Genomic DNA, 24,484 nt, shown 5'->3' on the forward strand with positions numbered 1-24,484 from the left:
TTCGCGCTTCGTCATGGCCCAGTAGGTTTCGATCGGGCAAGGTTCAAAACAGTTTGATTGGTTTATGTCTCTTCGCAAAAAGATCCACGACTACATACTACACCTACGCGATTTTGAGGTACCCGCTTTTGTAAATCTAACCGTTTCTGGTAGCTTTGATGATATGATTTACCACAAGTTCATATGGCTTGCCAAATCAGGTACTTCGAAGCGAATTTCGACTACTTCTTCCCGCTTGAAACGGTCATTCACAGCATATTTGTACCTACGCTTGAAATATTTTCGGTCCGTCAACTTTCCAAAAGCACAAGACGACAACTTAGAATTTTGGATTGAAAAAAAATCCTTTCGCGGACGATTTGCCGATTTTTCGCATCTCGACCAAAACATCTCTGACAACTGAGCGGAATCTACAGTGGATCTGGACAAAACTTAGCAAATTTTGGGCTAGAAAAGCGTCACACTTCTCATTCTATTTTATAACCTATTCGGTTGAAGACCGCTTTCAAAATCACTGATTTAGGAATGTTCTCACGAAAAGAAAAAGGTTTGAGATTACATAGTTCGACAAACAATGCACTTGTGTGTGCATAATACTAAGTAAGTATGGAAAACTACACTTTCAAAACATAGTATAGAGCCATGATGTCTTCAGCAAAGTTGTAGAAAATCTTATTTAAAACAACTTAATTGAAGACATCAAAGTTCTATATACGCAGCATACCAAGATATGTTAAGATATTAACGAATAAAAACCCTATAAATCACGTTGTTCGAATATTACTGTGTATGATAATATGTTGGATATGTTGACCTTCTGCAAAGTTGTTTGAAAAATCAAAAACAGATCTTTATGCAAGATATGAGTTTCTAATTCATGCAATGAAAAAGTTGTAATGAAAAAACAGGGTTTAAGAAAATTTCGTGATTAGCGTCTCACATCTCGATATGCTGCATAAATATAAATTTGACACCTTTAACAAAATTAGTTCAAGTGATATTTTAAAAACTTTGCTGAAGACACTAGGTTTCTAACAATTTTTTAAAGTCAATAGTTCTAGGATTAAAAATCACCAAAATTATTTACTCAGAAGAAGCGATGTATCATGTTGTAAAACTTCTGCGACGATTCCAATTCTCCAAAGTTGACGATTTCGAAATTATATTACTTTGATCGTAAGAAACTGTTTTTGAACATTCATTTTATATTTCTTCATCCAAATAATACATATACTGTGAACGGAACCTTTGTCCACAAAATCTAATTACGCCATTCAAGTCAGCACTCCACTGTACTCCCGAAATAGTCACTAATTTGACTTAGGTTTCGTTTTCCTTAATTTCCAATATAAGTGATACAAAAAATCTTCAAAAACCAATAAAAACCGATCCAATCGAACGAAAAACGTCAGTTTGCATCGTTTTACTTCTACAATTGATTGGTTGAAGAGGAATCCTCTGCATTTACACATGTATCACGAGAATAGCAGTATCATGCAATAAAACCTCTGGGCAGCCGGTTGTCGAGATCTTTCCAAATTTATCATATGTTGCATTGATACGATTTTCAAAACATGCAACAGAGAACAGAAACGACGTTTGGATCCGATGAAGCCGGAGTGAATCAGACTTTTGCCTATTCTATCATTTACCTAATAACAGAAGGGTACGTAGACAAAATATGGAACAATCTCACCGAAAGCAACGGTAATTTCTATCGTGTCAATCTTTATAGAAGTGCGAAAGTAACCTGTACAGTCGCGTTTCACTGTCTTTTCGTAATTATAGAAAAGCACGACTTTTTCGTTTGTCTCCCGCGGTGAATGGTTTAACAGAGTCACAATATTTCGTGCACTTTCACTACCGAACAGAAAAAAATATTTTTTTTATTTTCTCGTCGCACGACCAGAAATCATCACGGCATGAATATATTCCTAACAAAAACATCGAATTTACATCAAATAACAACTCAAAATCAAGAGCACAGAAAATAACTTAAATCATAGTAGTGCTGTCACCTCCTGTTGAGAAGTGACAACCTTCCTTAGAGTAAAATGAAGAATGTTTCAACATTGATGCATTTTGATTCCAAGACCCGATTTATGACTTTACCCTCAAGCGTTTGCACTTTTCACGATATACACTTAAAAGTTAGCGACTAGAAATTTATTCATTTGGTTGAAATTTTATATCTCGCGGAAAGAATGTCTCATGCGCCAATGTTTGACTCGTTGACAAAATTTACGGGCAATTTAGAGCGAACGAAGGCAGTAATTTTCAATCTGGGGTCCGCGGAACTCTGTAGGGTCGCGAAAGAGTTGCTGAGAGTTTGCGAATTATTTTTCCTCTTTTCAATCGTAATGTATTGCATGAACGGTAATTCGATTTAAAATCACGAAGATCTCTACAACCCTCGGTGGTTTAATATAGGTACATGTTAGAAAAAAGGTTTTTTTACCATTACAAACCCGCCTGACGTCGTATCGTAATAATAGTTACGTACCTGAAAATAGAAACAAAAAAATCAAATTTAGTTAATCTCAAATAATAACATTCAACTACTAATTTAAAATGTCCACACCTAAAATGATTTACGAGCCTTTTTTGGCCCTAATTACTCGACCTACAATCGGTGGAATACGTATCAATATTGATATTGCCGCCTTTGAACCCAAAGTAACCATAAGCATTAAGCCATTGCACTATATTTACAATTCAATCGAGCTCTACATTAGCATTATAAATGCATAAAAGCTTAACCATAATATAGCATTGGTGACAGTTCTGTATACGTATATAAAGCTGATATAACGCATACATGCATATATGGATCTCTAAAGCATAAATGATCTATACATGCAATCAGTGCTACTATAGAGCAAATATAAGGCCAATATAATGTTATTGTGGTACTATTCGTTATGCATCTCCTCTTGAGTATTATATTCGTCTTGTTTAATTGCTCTCTCAAGAGAGCTGAGGCTACCCGAAATGATGAAGTACTGATCTGTGGGTATAGAAGCGCTTCGAACGCTTCTTAATTTTATCTCCGTGCTGTTTGTATGCAGGGCTTGCCGGAAGTTCATGCAGAATCTTTGTAAAAAAAATCGTCTCTTAGCTACAAGAATCACCCTAATGCTCTCCCCAACATTTCCGCACCTGTTTGAAATGGATACGATTCATGACCCGCGGTACAAACAGATCCGGCGAAGTCACTCGAAGCGAGGCTAAGATAGTGCAAGTAGACTTCCTCTGCTCGATTTTTGCTGAATGCAATTGCTTGCAATCATAAAAACTCAACCTGTTAAGTGAAGGGTCCTTGAAGCAGCACACTCCGTACTTCATTAGAATTTGAACGACAGACCCTGTTTGGAGACCACACCAACAATCTCTACTGTCCAGGCTGGTACATAGGCACGATAGTACCGCGCAAAACGTTCACTATCACCTGACCTAAAAATCATACTATTCCAAGGAATTCACACTTTTTAATTTTCGATTGTTTTAGTTGCTCTAATTAAGAGAAGATAAGGTTATTTCAGTTAAAAATGTTCTAACTTCGTCTCATCACTACTATGATAGATCAACTTGGTCACCAGATCGATGTTAAATCGGTCTGCCTTGATATTGATTTAAAACTAAACCACCAAACAATTAACTACACTAGTGTTTTGTGTTGTTTTGGCAAAAAAGATTACGAACAATGTATTAAAATGAAATAATATTTGATTATTAGATTAGATCCTCAATTTCAGAAGTAGCTCGAAAGTTTTTGAGAATATTTCGAATAAATAATTTCAACAAAATAGTATTCAAATTCAGTGTTTGAAAATTTTCTCGGGGCTCGGGTTTTAGAGGTCAAAAAGTCAGATATCTTTAGTAAAAAATCAGGCATATCCAAATAAGGTCTAGTTTACATATTTATATGGGTAAGAATATTGCCAAAACTAGCAACTATTCACGGAAATACATTGACATTCAGTGTGTGAAATTTGGAATATCAGTGAAATTCGAAACGAAAAATAAATATTTTCTTTGCGCTTTTAATTTTACTTGTTTAAGCTTTTCTGTAAATTACAAATCAAAATTCTCAATTCACGACAAACTTATCCCAAACAACCCTCTAGCGTAAAGTTCTCAAAACTACCCTGTCCAGATATTCACTCACCACCAAAAACAACCCCTTTTTAATCGAACAACCCGAAGACCGAGAAGCCAACAACCCTGCACATTTCATCCTAACCGCATACATACACTGAAAGCCTTGCAGTAGTTATCATCGTCGTCGTCGAGCAACGACGAAAGAAAACAGGCAGCGGAGAAGACGAAAAAAAAACTCGACTTTTCATCGAGCGACTCCATTTTCTCGTTTCTCGCGACTCCACTTCGACCGAGCTGGGAGCAGGATATCATGGTGGTTCTTCACTGTTATTGCAGCAAAATTTGCACCCGCGATTACCGTCGGTTCTAGGGATCTTGATCACTCCTGCCCACTCCGGACCGGAGCAGCGAAAGCGAAAGGAAGAAGGACAATGGATCGCAGGTAGGCAGTTCCGCTCGCCAGCAGTAGTAGGTTCTCCAGTAGCAGCAAAATTGCTATCGCTTGCTAGGATCTAGAATATATTTTTTCTCCTCTACTACCCTCGTAGAACCTAAAAGTGTCATTGGTGCAAGTTTTTTTCCTCCTCGAGCAGCGGAGGGGGCTCCACCTCCGCGCGTTGGTTGCTCCTGGTAGTGCTGAGTGGCTGACGGGGGGCACAGTGTGAGTGTTTGTCCTGTGTGGTGAGGAACAGGAAAAAGGACGAATAAGGGTCGGTTGGTGGGCAGGTGTTATGTCTTCCTTCCTTCCTGCCGTGACGGGGTATAGATCGCAGTTGGCGAAAATTAGCATTAGTTTTCAGTGTTTTTAATTGCACACTTCAGTGTGCAAGTGCCCTTGCTGGCTTTGAGACCCATCAAGGTGGTGGTAGTGCTACGAAAAGGACTCAAAAGTATGCACTGTGTGTTTCGGTGCGAGTAGGGAAATTATGTAAATCCGTCTTCGTCAGGACGGAACGGGATCAACAAATTCAATGCACCTGGAGGAAAGTTCATTGCTACATGGGTGAAAGGAAGAAATAAAAAATGGTGGTCAAAACAAGTTGAGTGACGGGAGCAGAGCAGGACCAGGACTTTCGGAAGAATAGTTTTCGCTGATTCGGTGTGTAGTAAAGTGTTATTGTTTTCGAGTAAGTGGCGAATGCAAAATGAATATTTGTTGAAAGAAGATTTTCACCACGTTCTAGAACGCTCGCGTAGGCGAAGTGTGTGAGGAAGAAGAATTTCATGCTTCGGAAAATAAAAAAAGACCGTAGGACGTGAGTGCTACCGATGGAAGTATGGTGTCTGAATTGTTCGGTATATAAATTTTCTTTAGGTGAAGTGGAACCATAACAACACAACTAATAATTCTGTGATGTCGTAAACGTAGAGGTCCTCTTCGGTGCTTAAAGGAGCTTTTAGATATGAGAATCTTGAACAGAATGTCGCGTGATGACGTAGTTGACAGCTGCAGAAGAGTAGGGGAACTCATACTCGCTCATGTAGAAAACTTTCCGTCCTCTGTGCTTCGAACTAACCTTTTGGATAAAAATTGAGGGTATCACAGTCGTAAGACAAAATATGTCTACTTGTTTGTGCGTGTCTTCAAGATGAAATTGTTTATTACTTTATTTTTATACATGAAAAAAGATTCGCTACGTTTCTGTAAGACCGAACACAGAATCGTTTAAAAATGCGTGAATTTCATAATGCACTTTAATTTTCTGTGTGTAACTCGTAACTCCTGGATAGCACATTTGTGTTAAAGAACATTTACCCCGTAACTGTATTTATTATTCATGATTTGTTAATCTTCATCAGTGATTTTGATCTAAATCCAATTGCAGCCAAAAAGTTTACGAAAAAAGTTTATTTCAACATTCAGGTTCAAAACCTAAAAATTTCTAGTTCAAAGAATCCAGAAAAATATAACAAAAATCACAGGGCTCCAAATGAAGGAATTCAGAAACTTGAATCCGAGTTTCGAAATTCACATACCGGAATTCGGATCCTAAATTCACCTCAAATTAACTAATCTAAAATAGTAGCCAGAATCTAGACAGCAGAAATTCGGATAGAGAAACCTAATCAGGTCTAGGCTCAGAATCTAAGTCCCCATCATCCATCAGAATACAGAACAAGAAGTAAGAATGTACGCGTCTAGAGTCCAGCATTCTAAAGTCCGAACTCGGAAGTCCAGATTCAAAGTTATAAAACCCAAGGTCTCCCAGTCCCTAACTCGTCAAATTTCAGAATCCAGAGCCCAGAAATCAGAAACAAGACTCGAACGTCCAAATATCCGAATTGAGCATAATTGATCGAAAAATTAGAATCAAAACCTCAGTATCGCAGAATCCCCGATCCCAATACTGCGCTTCCCATTGATTCCTGGACCACCAATATTTAGAACCGTCTACGTTGGTTACCTTCATTTCCTTCTCACGTGGTTATTCAAGTGTAACCAATCATCGAACATTACTCCCTTCTGTTTCAGTAAACGTTCCAATACTATTATTATGCCCATTGATGTGATCTGAGCCTGCTTAGGCGCTTTGCAGTTGCTAACTATCACCACCTCCGTTTTGTGGTGGGCTAGCTGTAACTGGACTCCATCCATCTAGTATTCTACTGGAAATTGTTTCCGAAATTCGAACTGTCTGTTCGACAGACCACCTTCACACTCAGGCATAGTGCCACCCTATTCAGGTATCCAGCAGGTATATGGGCTTGTATGATGCTAGAACTCATGGCAGTTTCCCTGGTTTGGGCAGTAGAACTAACTTCTAGATTTTCCTGGGAAATCTGTCTGGGATTATCCTTCTTCAAACCATTTCGTCATCACAGTCCTGAGCATGTACACATCCTCCAGGATCGAATTGTTAATGCCACGTTAGGGATTTAATTGGAACCGAGAGCTTTCAGCGCTTTCACACCTTTTCAGCCGATGGTCCTTTGATCTTCGCCATCACTACTCGAAAAGCGTTACCCGAAAGATTGCCATCAGTTTCTCGGCGCAGCCCTTTGTAGCAGTTTGATTTGCTTGTCTTTAGCTTCTGTTTTGGAATATTTCTGACTGCTCGGTACATTATACTTCTTGCTTCTCCATCTGTTTCGGTTCTGGGTCGTTCAGCACGTCTGCTGGTTCCAAGACAGGCGACCTGAAGAGTGCTTAGTGTCTGTTCAAACACCTCTCCGGTTGTTTAGTGGATCTGGGGATCAATCGTAAAGAACGCACCGACCACTTTTATTTTGCCGGTTACCATCAGCTGGTTGGTAATGTAATTCATTGATACAATGTTACAGAGGTGGAAGTTTTACTAAACAGAAAAATGTGTCATTGCCTTGGGAGAATAGTACAACCAACTATAAAAATTAGAAATCTGATAATAATACTAAACATGCTTACCCATCGCTTGAGACCTCGAGTTGATAATTTCAGCTACCTACGACCATCGAAAAAAATTCTTCAAAACTATATCGTTTCAGATTATTTTTAGATAAGTATTACTGGATAGTAGATTGAGGTGGTTTTGGATTCAGTCCCAGCCGATTTCGTTATGATTTTTGAGGGATAAAATCAAAGTTTCATCTTCCGTGTATTTGTGTCGAAGGGGTTGATATCTAAGGTCAATATGCGGAACCTCTCTGTCATTTACCGGACCTACGAAAAAAAGATAATTTTTAAGATTTTGGGTTAAATTTATAAAATGCGGTTTTGGCTGTAAGAAGTTAGAAAATTATTGGACAAAAAAAATTTAAGGGTGTGATATAATAACAAAGCTAATTTCCCCTCAATTGATTGCCATAGACTCTCACTTCCTAGTTCAGTACCTGGCACCCGACTTGACCACATAAAAATGAAAAAATACTTGTTTGAAATAGCGAAGAACAGGTTACAAAATCTTATGCTTTATTCCAAATTCATTATTGAATTTAGGCATTATTTTTTTACTATTTACACAAAAGTAATGAAAATTTAGAGCCATACTACTCAAGTGAGAGCAAGGATTTGAAATATACAGATCGGAAAACTAGAAGTGGCAGGGTCATTCGAAATAGGATTTTAAATCTTACGGACTAATCTTTTGTCTTCTGCTGGCAGGAGTCCAGTAAGCATTTATTCAGTCCAAAATTCGAAAGGCTCTATTAGAAAAGTTACACTACATATTGAACGACTATTGTTTCTCCGATATCTTTGACATATATCTATTCAACCACCACTAAAACCACTACCTGTTTTCTCTTCCCTTTTTCCAGAACCGTGAGGATCTAGTCTCATAAATAAATTTAAAGAGAGCAAACAAAACGCAAAAAAATACAAACGAAGAAACCAACTTCGACCACTCTCGCGTCTAAGTCAACCAAAGTATGGAGCAATGCAATAACGATCGCCCCTGTGTGATCAGCAGCGGGAACTTCTTCCCGCAGTCATCGTCGGCATCCTCGCCGAGCAACCACAACAACAACAACAACCACAACAACGGCAACGGCAGCAACGGTAACCACAGACAGAAGCAGCACCAGCACCCGCAGCATCACTCGTCGCTCCAGCATTCCCCGCCACCGATCAGCCGACACCTGACGCAGAAGCATGACCCGAACCTGCACAGCCCGACCGATCAGTCCTCGCTCGGTGAGATCGAGGTGATTCTGGTTCAACAGCACAAGCAGGATGCCCTGTCGGTGATTATCCATCCGCAGGAGGGTATGCAGCAGATCAACATGTGCTTGAGCGGTTCCGGTAATCCGGGCTCGGTCGACTCGATCATGTCGTCGGACTTCCAAACCCTATCGCCGATGCACGATCGCGATTCACCCGTTAGCATCAGTGCGAACACGTCGTATGCCACGTTGACTCCGCTGCAGCCTTTGCCTCCGATTTCGACCATGTCGGACAAGTTCGCGTACTCCATAGGGGGAAACATCTGCGAGGCGTTCCCAGGGATGAACAGCAGTTCCGTTGGGGTCAACATCGAAATCAATTCCTGCTACAACCTGGAGAAACTCGGAGTGATCCACTCGCCGGTGCACATCAGTAGCGTGCAGGAATTGTCACCGACCGACGTCCATCACACGCTGGATAAGAATCACGTCCTGAAGGATGCCAAGTTGGATCACCATCTATCCGATAAGGACGTGGATGTGGTGGACGGGAAGAACGAGTGTATCCTGGTACGTGCCTCTCCGATTCCTTCGAATCTCAGCTCAGTGGACGATCGCTTTCTGACGTCGGCGGCGAAGTCGGATCTTAGCCGTCAGAAGGACGACACCGACCAGTTCACCAGTACAGTGCAATATCTAGATCAAGCGAGTGACTCGGATGTGATTCACGGCGGTGGTTTGAATGGGCACGGCGGGGCCGTATCCGGTATCAAGAATCACCATTCAACCGTGTTTCTCAACAAGTCTTTCAGTTCAAAAGCAAACATAAGCGACCTTAATCTGTGTAAAGAAATTGTTATAGATGATGTTTACGAGGAGTCCGAGCTGGATGACAAGAAGCTGGAGGACTCGTTAACCGGCGTCGGTCACCATTCGCTGTCCAATGGGGGTAGTGGTGGAAAGAACGGTGGCTGCGGCGGTATCGGTTCGATGGGTGACGTTGGCTGTCTGAACGGAGGCGGAGATGTGGAAGAGATCAACACGAAGGAGCTGGCACATCGGATCAGTTCGGAGTTGAAACGGTACAGCATTCCGCAGGCGATATTCGCTCAGCGGGTGCTTTGCCGATCGCAGGGTACCCTGTCCGATCTGCTGCGGAACCCGAAACCATGGTCGAAGCTCAAGTCCGGCCGGGAAACGTTCCGGCGTATGTACAAATGGATCCAGGAGCCTGAGTATCAGAGGATGTCGGCGCTTCGGTTGGCAGGTATGGCGTCCATTCGATGATGGCTCCTTTTAGATGTTTAGATGTGCTGTAGATTTTCACCTTAAGTAATGGTTTTAGTGCGAGAATCGCGCACATGCACATACCAAGCTCTGCAATATTTTTTTTCTGTGATACAGTATGTGATTAAAGTTATATACATTTATTTTATTTAGCCGTATTTCGTTGTTTTATTTTAGATTTTAAGTTACACCATTCTCGTAGCCGTAAGATTCAGTTTATTTGACGTAAGCTTGCTTTGTTTGCTGTGTAAGTAGTTGTACGTGACGCTTGCGTGTTTGCTGTGGTCCGTTTACTAATTTAATCTAACCCGATCAAACTTGTTTCTTCTCTTTTCAAGCAACTCAATCGGCGAAACCAGGTTAATTGAATTCTCTTTTACTACAAAGACGCCGGTCTTTTCATCCGTCTAACAGTACTAACCAATGATTATCATTCGTATTTTTGTCATTCTATGCATGTCTACTAACACTTACGCACGCACGCAACGCTCGAACTTAGCAGTGAACGCGAAGAAACACGAGGAACCGGAACCGAACGTCATGATGGGGCACACGAAGAAGCCCCGGCTCGTCTTTACGGATCTGCAGAGAAGGACGCTTCAGGCGATATTCAAAGTACGGCTTCTTGCTAACCTGGTCATGGTTGCTCTGTTGTTTTGTTTATGTATTCTAGTTTAGTGCTTTAAGTTGTCTTTAAACTCGTCACTAAACACACGTACGTATATCATATCTAAGCTATTATCCCAGTTAATCGGTGAAACGGCATGTCGGTGAGAACAGAATTTTCAGAAGGCTGCTGCGATTAGTGGCCTGCACTTTAGCTAAACTAGTCGCCATTACGGAAACAGGGGTTATAAAAATTAGGTACCATTTAGCGATTCTCGCTGACTTTGGCTGAGTTTGGCTTGCGTATCAGAATCATTACACTTGAAAACTAATAATCTTATCTAATCTGTGGCATATTCTTTTGATTTCGAGGAGGATGTACCCGATGCGGACATAAATGAGATACCAGTGCCTCTGTCAGTTTGTTCCAACATACATTTTCTCGACGACAACAAAAAAGTGCACGAGATTTTACATCATTCATTATTCTTGAACCATTAAATTTAATGTAGAGACGGGGTTCTGTCACGGTCGCCATGTGGTGTCTCATAAATTCATCACACAGACGCTGGATGTCGAATGTGCTTTAAACCTTAAATTTTCTAGCCAGGAATGCTGGATTCTATCACTGCATTGAATTTTATTAATTTTTAATGCTATAAGGGTGTTCCAAATAACATTTCCGAACACAGATTAAAACTGTGTTGAGCTTAAAGTGACTTTGCTCTTCTTTATAATTGACGACGACGAATAATCAGTCTACGTACAGTAGATTATTCGAAAGAAGTTGTATAGTATTTGTCACGCACATTCTGGTTTTAGTCTGGAAATTAATAGGATTTAGACTGAACTCTACGGCCTGTGGTACCGGTATTACCGACACTGAAAATCCTAGGAATACCTACCCCGAATTAGTACCGAAATACTGTTGCTAAATAAAAATTAGTATTTGTTTTCTCGGTACTATGCAAAATGTGTCATAATAGGAGCCTGTTTTTAAAATAGCGGCCAGAAAATTTTAATCAGCTTGAATTGCCGATTTTTAAACTACCATAAATAACGTAAAATTGGTATTTTATGGAATATTTCATGAATGACTTTCGAATTGGTGTCCATTACTTGCCGTGTGCTGACATAATTAGTTTAGGATTTAGGTCACGTCTGTTTTAGATTGACTGGTTATTCAAAATTTCTTCTAGAGCAATTTTTATCCTTGATTCAGGCGGAGCTTTCTTGGAATCCGATTTTAGAACTTTCCTGAGCTCCAAACATTTCTGGATTACGATGGATAGTGAAATAGCGAGAGAACTCTTAGCATTCCATACTATTTATCATTTCTCGGATGCGAGAAAACACAGTACATTAGAATAGGCGAGATTGACTTGCTCCAATTCTAGACAGAAGTTTTGATTTCTCGCAAGCATTTGAGACTGTATTTCACCAGATTACGAACGGTGAAGAATGCCTGACATGCTATTCATGCACGTCCACGATCGAACGGGCTTGATGTACTTCTCGTCCGTTTCGCAACCCTGACTGGCATAACGGAAGTTTTGCCTAATTTTAAATCGCAGTGAGGATATTTTACATGATTTATATTAATATTTAGGAAACACATGACTGACAGAACCGATCGTTAGTAAAACATTTGCCAAATTGAACTATTTTCCGGGTTGAACCATGTCCAGAACGCTGAAAATGTTGAAATGGTGTTCGGAGGCAATTTCTGTCGTGCGTTGCATTTTTAGCATATATGAAATAAATTTTTAGTTCCTTCTGAATTGAAGAACAACACGTTTTCAAAAGAAGGAATAGTCTCTAATGTGTTGTTTATCTGATATTGATTATCTTCCGAGTGAATGCATTTTATGGCAAAGTTTTCCTTCTTTAAAGCATGAGCTGTTCCATTTGAGTTACATTTCTAAAATTTTACTATTGATGATTATGGAGTCTGTACAAGAATTGCGAAAATGGGGAGTGTACAAATCCTTTAAATACATACTGTATTTATGCAATATACAGTAACTCAAAAATTGCAAGAGCGATGATATAACCATCTAGTTCATATTTCCTTATATAATTGACAATATTCATGATCATTTTATCAATTTCTTCAGCTCCAGATTTTCGCTTCTGACTGGACTTACTATATATCGAAACCAGCGCGCGAAGGCTCTTTTCCAGTTGGGGTTTGTTCAACATTTTGTGAAGGTCTGTGTGGCATTCAACTCGACCGGTCCAACGTCTATGCCAGGCCACGATCTAATTTGTTGTTCACAATATTTTTCGATAATATAACAAGCACGATGGAAACATTAGACTTTCGAAACCTTTGCCGATGGTAAAAATCCCAGATTTTCTTAGGTTACTGAAAAGTTCAATATTGTCGTTGAATGCTGCTTGTAATCCACTTGATTAAATTGATTGTTTTATGCATTATGTCAACATATTTAACGCGAGCCTCGAGATCGTTCAAATTCGATCTGATTCTTCACGGCATTCGGCTTATTGGTTCAACATTCACTTTTTGCCAAATTAATGTGCTACTGAACATAAGAAATTTTTTGTCGAGTTGATCCTCAGCACCATTGCTCAAAATTATGTCAAATGTCCATTATACCCAATGTCTATTATGCCAAATGGCCTCACTTCCGACATAATTTTAACTCATTCCAATTTAATGTTTTCATGAAGATTAAAACATTTATACCAAACGACCTTCAGTGTGATCAATTCTCAAAATTATGCCAAATGATCATTATGTCAACTAACCGTAATTCCAAAAGATTGTTATGATAAACGTCCGTATGCCAAATGAAGCAGACATTTTTTGTTCTTATGGGTACAGCTAGGCTCTCAGAAAGGCTCTTTGTCAGAATCACTCACTACAATTGTAGACAAGATGGGAAATTTAACTAACTAAAACACTGCACAGTGGGAAAAATGAACCCAAAACGCGACTTTTTTTGAACAGGCTGACTAAAGTATACCAAAAAGTATTTTTTTATGTGAAATGGTCTCAAAAATCGATTGCAGGCATTTAGAACGACCACACGAAATGCTATCATGCTCGTTTTGCCCCAAATACCCCTTGTGCTTAAGAATATTTCGAAAAATGACTGCATAACCTAGAAGACAACATAATGCGGTTGACCAAAAATAGCATTCCTTATGTAAAAAGTGCTAGAAATCTATTGCATATAGCTAGAATGGCCGCACAAAACATTTTGACCCGTTTTAGCCCAATTCTTCCCTTAAGTCAAGACTATAGTTAAGTATGGGTCTTAATCTCGCAAAGAGGCTTAATGCGGTTGATCAAAAGTAGTATTTCTTATGTAGAAAAGTCCAGTGAATCGATTGCTGATAGTAACCATGACCTCCCGAAACGAGTAAACCCGTTTTACCCCAATTTTTCCCATAACTTCAGTTTTTCATTAAACAAATCTTTGTATCGCGGAAAGAGGCTGAATGCGGTTGATCAAAAGTAGTATTTCTTAAGTAGAAAAGTCCATGGAATCGATTTAAGACAGATAGAATGACCGCACGAAACGGACACAGACCCGTTTTACCCTTATTCTTCCCAAAATTCAAATTTGGTGTTAAACAAGTATCTACATTTCGGAAGTAGGCTGACTGCTTTTGATCAAAAGTAGTGTATATTATATAAAAACGACCATAGAATCGATTTCAATTAGTTAGAATGACCGCACGAAACGATTGTATCCGTTTTACCCCAATTCTTCCCATAGCAGTAGTTTGCCATTAAACATGGATCTTCATCTCGGGAATAGGCTGACTGAAGACACAGAAAAAGCTGGTGATGACGAGAGCGATTATGAATGACTATTGATATAACGACAAATATAAGTATTACCATAAGTATGTGATTTATTTTTGCTATGTCAAACGAAATATTTAAATTTGAGGTTGAATGGAAAAAATGCTTTCGTATGGTCATTCTAATTGTCAACAAGCGATTCCTTGGACTTGTTTTTTTTTTTTATTTTGATTATAGAGGTTTCAACCTTAGGGTCATTCGTCTCTTTTCGGGTAAGAGATATCTCTTTTGGAAAAATCTCTAACCCTATGTGCGGGGTTGGGAATCGAGCTGCGTACAAGGCAATCGATTTACCAACTACGCTATGCCCGTCCCCTAAATTCCTTGGACTTTTTTTTATATAACATACTACTATTAATCAACAACATCACTTTGCCACCTTCCAAAATGTAAGGCTATGTTCAACTACAAACCTGATTTAGGGGAAGAATTGGGGTAAAACGGATTCGCATGTATTGTACGTTCATTCCATACATTTACATTTGATTCATTGGATTATTTACTTAAAAAGCAATACTTTTAATCAGCCGCAATTAGTCGTATTTCGAGATACAGGTTTAACCACGAACTTGAGTCATACAAAGAATTGGGGTAAAACGGGTTCACACGTATTGTGTGGTTATTCTAACTATTCGCATTCGATTCCTTTGACTATTTTACATGGGAAGTAATACTTTTGATCAGCCGTTATCTATCGTTTTCTAAGATGTAGAGCCAAGTTTAACTTGAGTTATACGAAGAATTGGGGTAAAACGGGCTCATATGTTTCGTGTGGTTATTTTGCCTATCAGCAATCGATTCCTTGGCTTTTCTACATAAGAAACACTAGTTTTGATCAGTTGGATGTAGTCTCTTTCTGGTCCGTAGGGCCAGGTTTAATTACAAACTTTAGTTACATAAAAAATTTGGGTAAAACGGATCCACACGTATTGTGTGGTCATTCTAACTATTCGCATTCGATTCCTTTGACTATTTTACATAGGAAGTAATACTTTTGATCAGCGGTAATCAATCGCTTTCGGAGATGTAGAGCCAAGTTTAACTACGAACTTGAGCTATTCGAAGAATTGGGGTAAAACGGGCTCACATGTTTTTCGTGGTTATTTTGCGCTCGGCAATAGATTCCTTGGCCTTTTGTACATAAGAAACACTAGTCTTGATCAGCTGGGTGTAGCCTCTTCTGAAACGTAGAGCCAGGTTTAACTACGAAATTGAGTCATAGAAAGAGTTGGGGTAAAACGGGTTCACGTGCTTAGTACGGTTATTTTGACTATCCGCAATCAATTGAATAGACGTTTGCATATAGAAAAATACAACTTGTGATCAACAGCATTCAGCCACAATTCAAGATGTAAGGCCATGTTTAATTGAAAATTTCAGTTATGGGAAGAATTAGGGTAAAACGGATTCACACGTAATGTGTGATAATTCTAACTATTTGTATTCGATTCTTTGGACTATTTTACATTAGAAGTAGTACTGCAAACTTTAGTTTTAGGAAGAATTGGGGTAAAACGCGTCCCACGTTTTGTGCAACCATTTTCACTAGGAACAAGTGATTCCGTGGACTTTTTTACATAATAAATGCTTGCTTTGGTAAGACGCATTAGCATCTCGAGATATAAGGTCAACCTTGAAAATAAACTCAAACAAAGAGATTTGGAGTAAAATGAGCTAGATAGCGTATCGACCGGGCATTCTAAATAGCTTCAATCGATTCCCCAGACATTTTTACATAAACAACATACATTTTAAAAAAACCTCACATAGCCTCCTATTGAGCTATTAAGTAAAGTAGCGTTTTGGGTACTTTTTTCCCACTGTGCACTGTACTTCACGATCGCGTGGACATGAGCGATTATTTGTTTGCGCTTGAGAACGCGCAAATTGAGATTGTAAGTGCAGTAGCGTTCACTAAATTATCGAGGCGCGTTTGTGTTTCCAAAAACTTGAGCGTAGTTGTGCGTGGATTGTCGCGATTGTATGTTCGCCTTTGTGTACCATGACAAGAGGCTCGAGCGTTTGTATGTTAACGTGTTTGATCGGGTGGGTTTGTCTCATGTCTCATGTGCTAGCGTGTATGTAACTTCGCGTGTATAAATTTAATTTCATGACCGTGTAGCCATTCGCATATTCGCGTGTGATCTGAAATGATCGCGTGGATCGTGATCCGATACTTAATTTTCAGTGTGCGGTTCTGATGCTAGAAGAATGAATTCTGGATATCACTAGAGTTTCCGGTCATATCTACTGGAAACGAATGTTAATTTTTAACTGCATGCATGGACCTAGGTTGCTAGGACCTAGGGAAGACTTCTGAACGTGACTGATTCATGATCGTGCAAACACAGGCGTTTATAGGTCCGTGTTTAGAACCGCGTTTGTAAGTGATATAACGTTTACTTAAACGTCTGAGCGTTATCATGTTTGGAAGATCGCAAGCGTAGGTATGCGTGGATGACCGCTAAAGCACAAGCGTTTGTATGTTAACGTGTTTGTCGCGTGTGCTAGCGTTACAAAATGTCAAAAGTTGGTCTACGTGGTTTATGAATGGGACATAATGCAAGGGAATCCCGTTAATTCGCATAAAATACGTCTTTTCATTTCGATACGTGTTTAACCTAGTACAATTGATACAACTAGCAGCTCAATATTAAACACATCGCAGCGGAACGTTCAATGAACGTACAAACGCCCAAAAAATTGCTTCAAAATCGTTCAATACGGGTCCAAGGATGGACGTCTGTTAAACGGTTATTTGGACGCCGTACAACGTTGGTCCAATGAAAGTCCTTCAACCGTTCTTAGAGGGTTCCAGCTGACGAACCAAGGTTAATTCGTGTGAATTGCATTCTTGGGCACATTTTCGTATTTTATGGATGCAAAATGTGCAAAATTAATAAAATTTGACCGAAATTCAACGTACCTTTGTGAAATTCTGTGAACTTCAAGAAGATTACAGAAGGAAATCCAGCGTGTATCGGATAAAAACTGAGACAGAAAGGAAAGTATTGGAAACTTAGGAAAGCTCTTTGAATTTCAGGGAAATTTCGTAACTTTCAGATAAGTATTGTAAGTATCAGAAAAACAGCGAACTTTGGGGAAGTAACTAGAATTTTAGGCAGCAGAGAAATTCTGTGTATGGTCTTTAGGGGTGCATTGCAAAGTTTAGAGAAGATCTGTGAACTTCAGGAAAGTTCTGTGAACCGTAGAAAAGTATTGTAAACATCAAATAAATCAACTGCAGAGGCACATTTTTGGATAGTACTACGATCTTGAGGAAAGTTCTATGAACTACAGAAAGCCAGAAATTGGTTAAACATTCATACACTTTGCAGCTCTAGGAAAGTTCAGCCAATTTCAGAGAAGTTTTGTGAGTTTCAGAGGAGTATCACGTCTCAGAGTAAAATTATTGTAAATATTGTCTCACTTCTAGCGGGATTAATCATTAAAATCATTACATTGTATGAAAGGACTTATAAAGTCCACAAATTCCTCCGTAGACAACATTGACGCAAATGTGATTTTAGTAAAAAAAAAACAAGCCACTGTAAATTGTAATAATTACCTTGGGCTCTACGAAGCGAGTATTCACTCTCCACTCCAAAACTCGTTCGGTGTCGTCGACTGCTATCTACCGCATATCACAGCGCCAACCACTGCTAGTGGCCGGTACCGCAATCAGCAGCAAACTCCATGTTTTGCGCAAAATTTCTTCTTGACAAATAATTGCTTTTGTGATGATTTCACTACTGCGAACACTATTACTGAAAAACACTAAATACCACATAAAAACACAAATCGCTTATTCGAAGCGCTCATTTTTTGCATTAGCAAGCTTTTTCACACACTTTTGCACCGATGAAAGCGATTACTTCCAAACGAAAGCACTGATTGGCTTTTTTCTTTCTTCCGATTTCATTTTTTATCGCATCGCAAAATGGCCATCCTCGTTGCTGCGAACACTTTATCATCGCAAAAACACTAATCGCTTGTTAAAAGCGCCCATTTATCGATTAGCCTTTTCCCTTTTTCGATCACTTTTTCCACTGATGAAAGCAATTGCAATGAAACACTATTTCGCCATTGATTTTCCGATCATCAAAACCGAACTTATTCCGCACAAAATGGCGACCAGCTGCTTACTGCAACATCAACCGCGTAACTTCTTCAGCGAGCGGTCGCACTAGAAACCCTAGGATTTAATTTCACGAAAAAATCGCGATATAAACGAACACCTTAATCTTCTTAATAAACACGGTGGCTTTCTTTCAAACTGCTACGTATTTTCGCTTTCTCCGCACAAGAAAAAAGCACACACGCGGCAAGAATGAACGCGAATAAAACCACCACCACGCATCGCAGCAACCGGATCTAAATTGAACGATAGCTACCAATGCGAAGCGAACGCGAAACGCGAGGTTGCTTTGTTTCGCTAGCCATGCAAAGCTCCGAGCTTGCGATGTCGGCTGATCGCTCGGCACCGTTCGCGCACAAATAGCGACGGCTATTTCGATCCAGTGTTGGCAGTATTATAGATGGATCTGAAAAGATACAGAAAATAATTATTTTTTGGGTGGTGTGTTCGTTACAAATATTTTATTTAAGAGAAACAGATTGATTCAGTTCTGTCGTAGGTAAAAGTAGTGAAATAAATCAAAATTTTCCTCTGTCAGCAAAATAGTACATATGGATTCTTCGAGCTTTGATTGATTAATACTGAGCGAATTCAAAATCTGTTACATAAAACACACTATTGTCTCTCGATCGAATAACATAGGCTTGCCATAAGGTCGCTGTCGACTATTCCATAAATTTGGATTCAAATATAGTCACAAACGAGTTAAATGTATCACCGATATTTTAATGTTTTAATTTGATTCAGCGTTGTATAGCTCGTTTAATTCTCTTTGCTAGAAGATCCTGCTCTAGCCTTATTTGCCAACGTTTGACTCGCTTGATTGAATCATACGTCACATTGATATCCATAAGAAAATGACTAAGCCACAAAAATGTTCTCCCCGAAAGTTACAAATGATTTGTTCCATCTGCTCCTGATCTCTGCCCGTCTCCGACAAGAAACACTACTAACTGGCACAATTTGCTGATCAGAACAAGAGAGTGAACCTTGTCGGCGTCAATGTCGGAGCGATTTGTCTCGATAGTTATTGCAGTTGACTTCCAGTCTCTGTTAATTTTTATTCTACTCTCTGTACAAATCTTATACTCAGTTTGAGTCTAAATAAGATTCAGTTTAAGATCCTTTCCAGTCCAGCCTCAGTCCAAGTCCCTCTCCTAACTTCAGTCCCAGTCTAAGGCTCTATACAGAAATAGTGGCAGTCTAAATCCTAGTTTTAGTTCGAGTCTCAACCCCAGTTCCAGTTCAAATCCCAGTCCTAGTCCCAATCCCAGTCTTCCAGTCCCAGTCCCAATCTCTGTCCCAGTCCTAGTCCCACTCCCAGTCTAACAATCCCAGTCTCGCAGACCCAGACTCCCAGTCCCAGTTCCTGTCCCAGTCCTAGTTCCAATCCCAGTCTCGCAGTCCCAGTCCCTGTCTCAGTCCTAGTCCCAATCCCAGTCCCAGTCTCCTAATCCTAGTCTCGCAGTCCCAGTCTCGCAGTCCCTGTCCCAGTCCTAGTCCCAATCCCAGTCCCACTCACAATCCCAGTCTCGCAGACCCAGTCTCCCAGTCCCAGTTCCTGTCCCAGTCCTAGTTCCAATCCCAGTCCCAGTCCCTGTCTCAGTCCTAGTCCCAATCCCAGTCCCCCAATCCTAGTCTCCTAGTCCCAGTCTCGCAGTCCCAGTCTCCCAATCCCAGTCCTAGTCCCAATCACAGTCTCCCAGTCCCAGTCTCCCAGTCCCAGTCTCTGTCCCAGTCCTAGTCCCACTCCCAGTCCAACAATCCCAGTCCCAGTCTCGCAGACCCAGACTCCCAGTCCCAGTTCCTGTCCCAGTCCTAGTCCCAATCCCAGTCCCGCAGTCCCAGTCCCTGTCTCAGTCCTAGTCCCAATCCCAGTCCCAGTCTCACAATCCCAGTCTCCCAGTCCTAGTCTCGCAGACCTAGTCTCCCAGTTCCTGTCCCAGTCCCAGTTCCAATCCCAGTCTCGCAGTCCCAGCCTCCCAGTCCCTGTCTCAGTCCTAGTCCCAATCCCAGTCTCCCAATCCTAGCCTCCCAGTCCCAGTCTCGCAGACCCAGTCTCCCAGTCCCAGTTCCTGTCCCAGTCCTAGTTCCAATCCCAGTCTCGCAGTCCCAGTCTCAGTCCCAGTCTCCCAATCCTAGTCTCCTAGTCCCAGTCTCGCAGTCCCAGTCTCCCAATCCCAGTCCTAGTCCCAATCACAGTCTCCCAATCCTAGTCTCCCAGTCCCAGTCTCCCAGTCCCTGTCCCAGTCCTAGTCCCAATCCCAGTCTCGCAGACCTAGTCTCCCAGTCCCTGTCCCAATCTCCCAGTCCCAGTCCGTCCCAGTTTCCCAATCCTAGTCTCCCAGTCCGTCCCAGGCCCAGTTCAAATCTCAGTCCCAGTCTGAGTCCCTATAAGTTTCAGACTCAGTCTCAGTTCTTGTTCCAATCTCAATTAATTGCAGACTCAATTCGAGTGCCAGTCCAAATCTCAGTCCTAGTTTGAGTCCCAATCAGTTTCAGGCTCCGTCCTAGTCCCAGTCTGCATTACAGTTTCAGCCCCAGTAACACTTTGAGTCTCAATCAACCACAAAATACGGAGACGAGACCAATTAAAGCTAAATTGGGTATCATTGAAATAAAGAACGAATATTGAAGGGATAAAGTGACTTCCTTGTGATATAACAAAAAACATAAAAAAACGGTATTTAAAGGCAATCGAAGGTCGAATTTCCAGTGCTTTACGGTGTCTTGATGAATTTGATTACCACAAATTCCAGATTTGCAACAGTCAACCGTAGCTGATCAAGTGAGGAAGCTTCAAGCGTTCTGCTATCTGCTCAACCTTAATCAATTGGATTGACCAAAATAAAAACAACTATTTAACTGTAATCATCTAACTAACCACGCCCCCCACCTCCTTCTCGTTTCTTTTCCTTATTTCTTTCGCCCCCCTCCAGGAAACTAAGAGACCTTCGAAGGAGATGCAGGTGACGATTGCCCGGCAGCTGGGCCTGGAACCGACGACGGTGGGAAACTTCTTCATGAACGCTCGGCGCCGCTCGATGGACAAGTGGAAGGACGATGCAATGAAGGCGGCCGCAGCTGCGGCTGCAGCAGCACGAAACAATGGTGGCGGTGGTGGTGGAATCGGCAGCAACAATGACGCGCTCGGTCTTGGCGGAATGATGGGTGTCGGTGGTGGTAGTAATAGTAGTAGCAACGATGATAACCTTATCCTGGAGCACCTTAAGGATGACTCGTCGGACGAAGCACTCGGCGGTTATGACAGTTCGTTCGCGTCCGACGGTGGTCCAATGGAACATAACTATCAGCAGCACGTTCTCAACTAAAAGAAGAAGAAAAAGAAAGCAAAACGGTACTTTAATTTATTGAAACAAGCAACCAGAAGAAGGGGAGAGGAAGAGGAAAAAAGTGGGAATACACACAAAGTAGATCGAAAAAGAGGGGAGCAGAACTTAAATTAATTCACACGCAAAAAAACCAGTTAAGGAAATGCAAGCGCTAGATAAATAAAACAAACACAACAATATAAGAAACAAAAAAAAACACACACACATATAGTAGGATTAATCAGAGTAATAAAGGAAAAGAAAATAAAAAAAACGTAGGTGTGTGGCTATTCACGACAGCTTGTGAGAGACAAAAAGCAGAAGTACTTCTAAGGATTAGTAGGTTTTCTTTGCATTTTAAACCAAATTTAATTTAATTTAAATTATTAACTGAAAATTAAAACAAGTAAGGAAAAAATCTAGTCTGTTCTTTCGAAAAAAAATAAGTACTAAGACAAAAACTGTACATGTACTGTAAAGTTGAAACCTATCATTAAATGATTTGAAAAACAGAACCTTGCCGTTGTTTCATTTCTCAGAACTTCTATATAGATTTTACATCTTCAAAACACATTCCCATCGGATTGTGATAACAAGTAGAAAGGTGGTGCAACGACATCAAGTATTTTGTTGGGTCGTTTGCCGAATAAGAGTGTTGTCACGTCAGATCATCTTGAATTGTTAGACGAAGTCGTTGAACATAAAATTTTCTATAAGAATCTCAGGCTTTGCGGCGGTACTAAAATGCCTACAACGTCATCTAGTGGCGACAATCTGAAACTATGGTGATTCGCCAAATATTTGGACCCGCTTTCAAAATCGGTAGATGTTGACCGATTTAGCTCGAATTTAGAACAGAGTCTCAGAGTGGCAGAAATTCCCTTCCAGCTGGGACTCGAATAAACGAAGAGTTGCTCATAAGACCAGTAATTGATGCGCAAAAATTCCCAGAAAATTTCTAGAATTCTGAGTACCCCAATCCGGGTGTGTTTTTATATTCAGAACAAATTTAAACATTCTTATTTAATAGAGTTGTTAATATAACGACAAGCGCATCGCGTGCTAAGATGGATTATTTAGAATGGACGTTTTATAAAGGTTTTAATCTAAAAAGAACGTTGCATTCGGTAATCTTCGCTAATTCCAGGGATAAATACAAAATTTCGGACTTGGACGTAGAAAACTAAGAGTTTTGGTGTTCAGTCAGGAGCAGGCTGATGCGATTGATTCTCACAAATTGTTCAGGGACGAGTACCTCATATATTTACCGTTTCATGTAGTAGATATCGACGGCGTTGTCTCCGATGAAACTTTCACATGCGAACTTCTGCTGGGGCACGAGTTTGGCTGTTCTAAGGACCCTTTACTTTAATCAGCGCAGATTGAGTACTATGGAAGATCGAAAGGAATTAAACATAAGACATCTGTCTTTAGAGGTTCAATTGTGACATTTCACTAAGCTGCTCAAAAATTTTAGATTTTTTAAAAATTGTATCTGAAGGTGGTATTCTCCCTCGAATCAACCTTCATCGATCAGGTATTGCAGTTTTCGATTGTCAAGTTACGACCAAAAACCGTTAATTTTGCTTCTATATCTCCCCTATGGCATTAGGTGAACATCGACGCCTTCCTGGTCTTTCGATAACCTTGCACTCATCGCAACTAGTTCCAGGAGACTTCAACTCCATACATCTTTAGACGATCAAGTTGCCGCCGCAACTGGATCCTCGATCGACGGAAGTGGCTTTTCTGAATGCGTCACCGGTGGCCGTCGTCGTTGTTCCCGGAAGCACACCGTGAAGCAGCACGTTCGTTTCGATTGCAACGATTCCAGATAGATCCATAAAGTAAAATTATAATGTATTTTTTTGATAGTGCGAGTATTCTGAAATAATGTAGGTTATAGTCTAACCAAGCGGTTCGTTATAAATCAACTAATGTTATTGAGGTATTTTGTATACGCGTATCAGATCTCTATGCCCGTTCGGGTAGTTGAAATCAATGGTGTGCTTACCGATGTGGTGCTTTAATGCGAAAACCTGTATGGAAACGTTAGAAGTATTCTATATCAAAACGTGAGTAATGGCACCGGTTCATCGGCGAGATAATGAGACAAATCTCAACGAGCACTCTTTAGGACAATGCCCAACGTATGCGAAACCGAAATAGCTTCCGTAAAGGCAAAGCAACAAATGATTGCCTTGCGTTGCTCTCAACCGAAATCCAAATAGGCTATGCTAGCAAAGAGCTGGTGGCATCGGTAGTCTTGGATATGCCTATCTCCGGCGTATTAAGCTTGCGAAGAGTAGTCTATGCGCTTATGGTTAGCGCTATCACGACATCAAGCACGTTGTTTGGTCATGTATCGAACATGGTGACGCCAGATCTCAGTTAAAGGATTACCATCAGGTTTGAAATAGACCACCACACGTTCAAGTTCAGAATATCTTAACAAGCCACGACCTCCACTGTATGTCTCTTATCAATCATTATTAGAAACAATAAATATACAAATATAACGCCCCTCTGTTTATGTTTGTCATACGCAAGATGTCTCTTGTATTGCCTTTACGATGCTGATTCGGAACAGAATGAGTCACT

At 40.4% G+C, this 24,484-nt stretch overlaps 1 protein-coding gene across 3 annotated transcripts; it reads left to right on the plus strand.

The window, feature by feature from the left end:
* The first annotated feature begins 4,282 nt into the window (after nucleotides 1-4,282).
* On the plus strand, nucleotides 4,283-22,398 carry LOC131690312 (uncharacterized). Of its 3 annotated transcripts, none has more exons than XM_058975987.1 (5): nucleotides 4,283-4,543; nucleotides 8,338-9,949; nucleotides 10,308-10,328; nucleotides 10,469-10,584; nucleotides 21,491-22,398. In XM_058975987.1, exons 2-5 carry the CDS (start codon nucleotides 8,449-8,451, stop codon nucleotides 21,881-21,883), a joined length of 2,031 nt encoding a protein of 676 aa, XP_058831970.1. In that variant the 5' UTR covers nucleotides 4,283-4,543; nucleotides 8,338-8,448; the 3' UTR covers nucleotides 21,884-22,398. The 3 variants fall into 3 exon arrangements, with proteins under 3 accessions (XP_058831970.1, XP_058831991.1, XP_058831982.1); XM_058976008.1 differs by having other exon boundaries at nucleotides 10,472-10,584; XM_058975999.1 differs by lacking the exon at nucleotides 4,283-4,543 and adding an exon at nucleotides 4,753-5,228.
* The last annotated feature ends 2,086 nt before the right edge of the window (nucleotides 22,399-24,484 follow it).

This window comes from Topomyia yanbarensis, chromosome 1 (genome assembly GCF_030247195.1).
Source record: "Topomyia yanbarensis strain Yona2022 chromosome 1, ASM3024719v1, whole genome shotgun sequence".
NCBI classification, from domain to species: domain Eukaryota; kingdom Metazoa; phylum Arthropoda; class Insecta; order Diptera; family Culicidae; genus Topomyia; species Topomyia yanbarensis.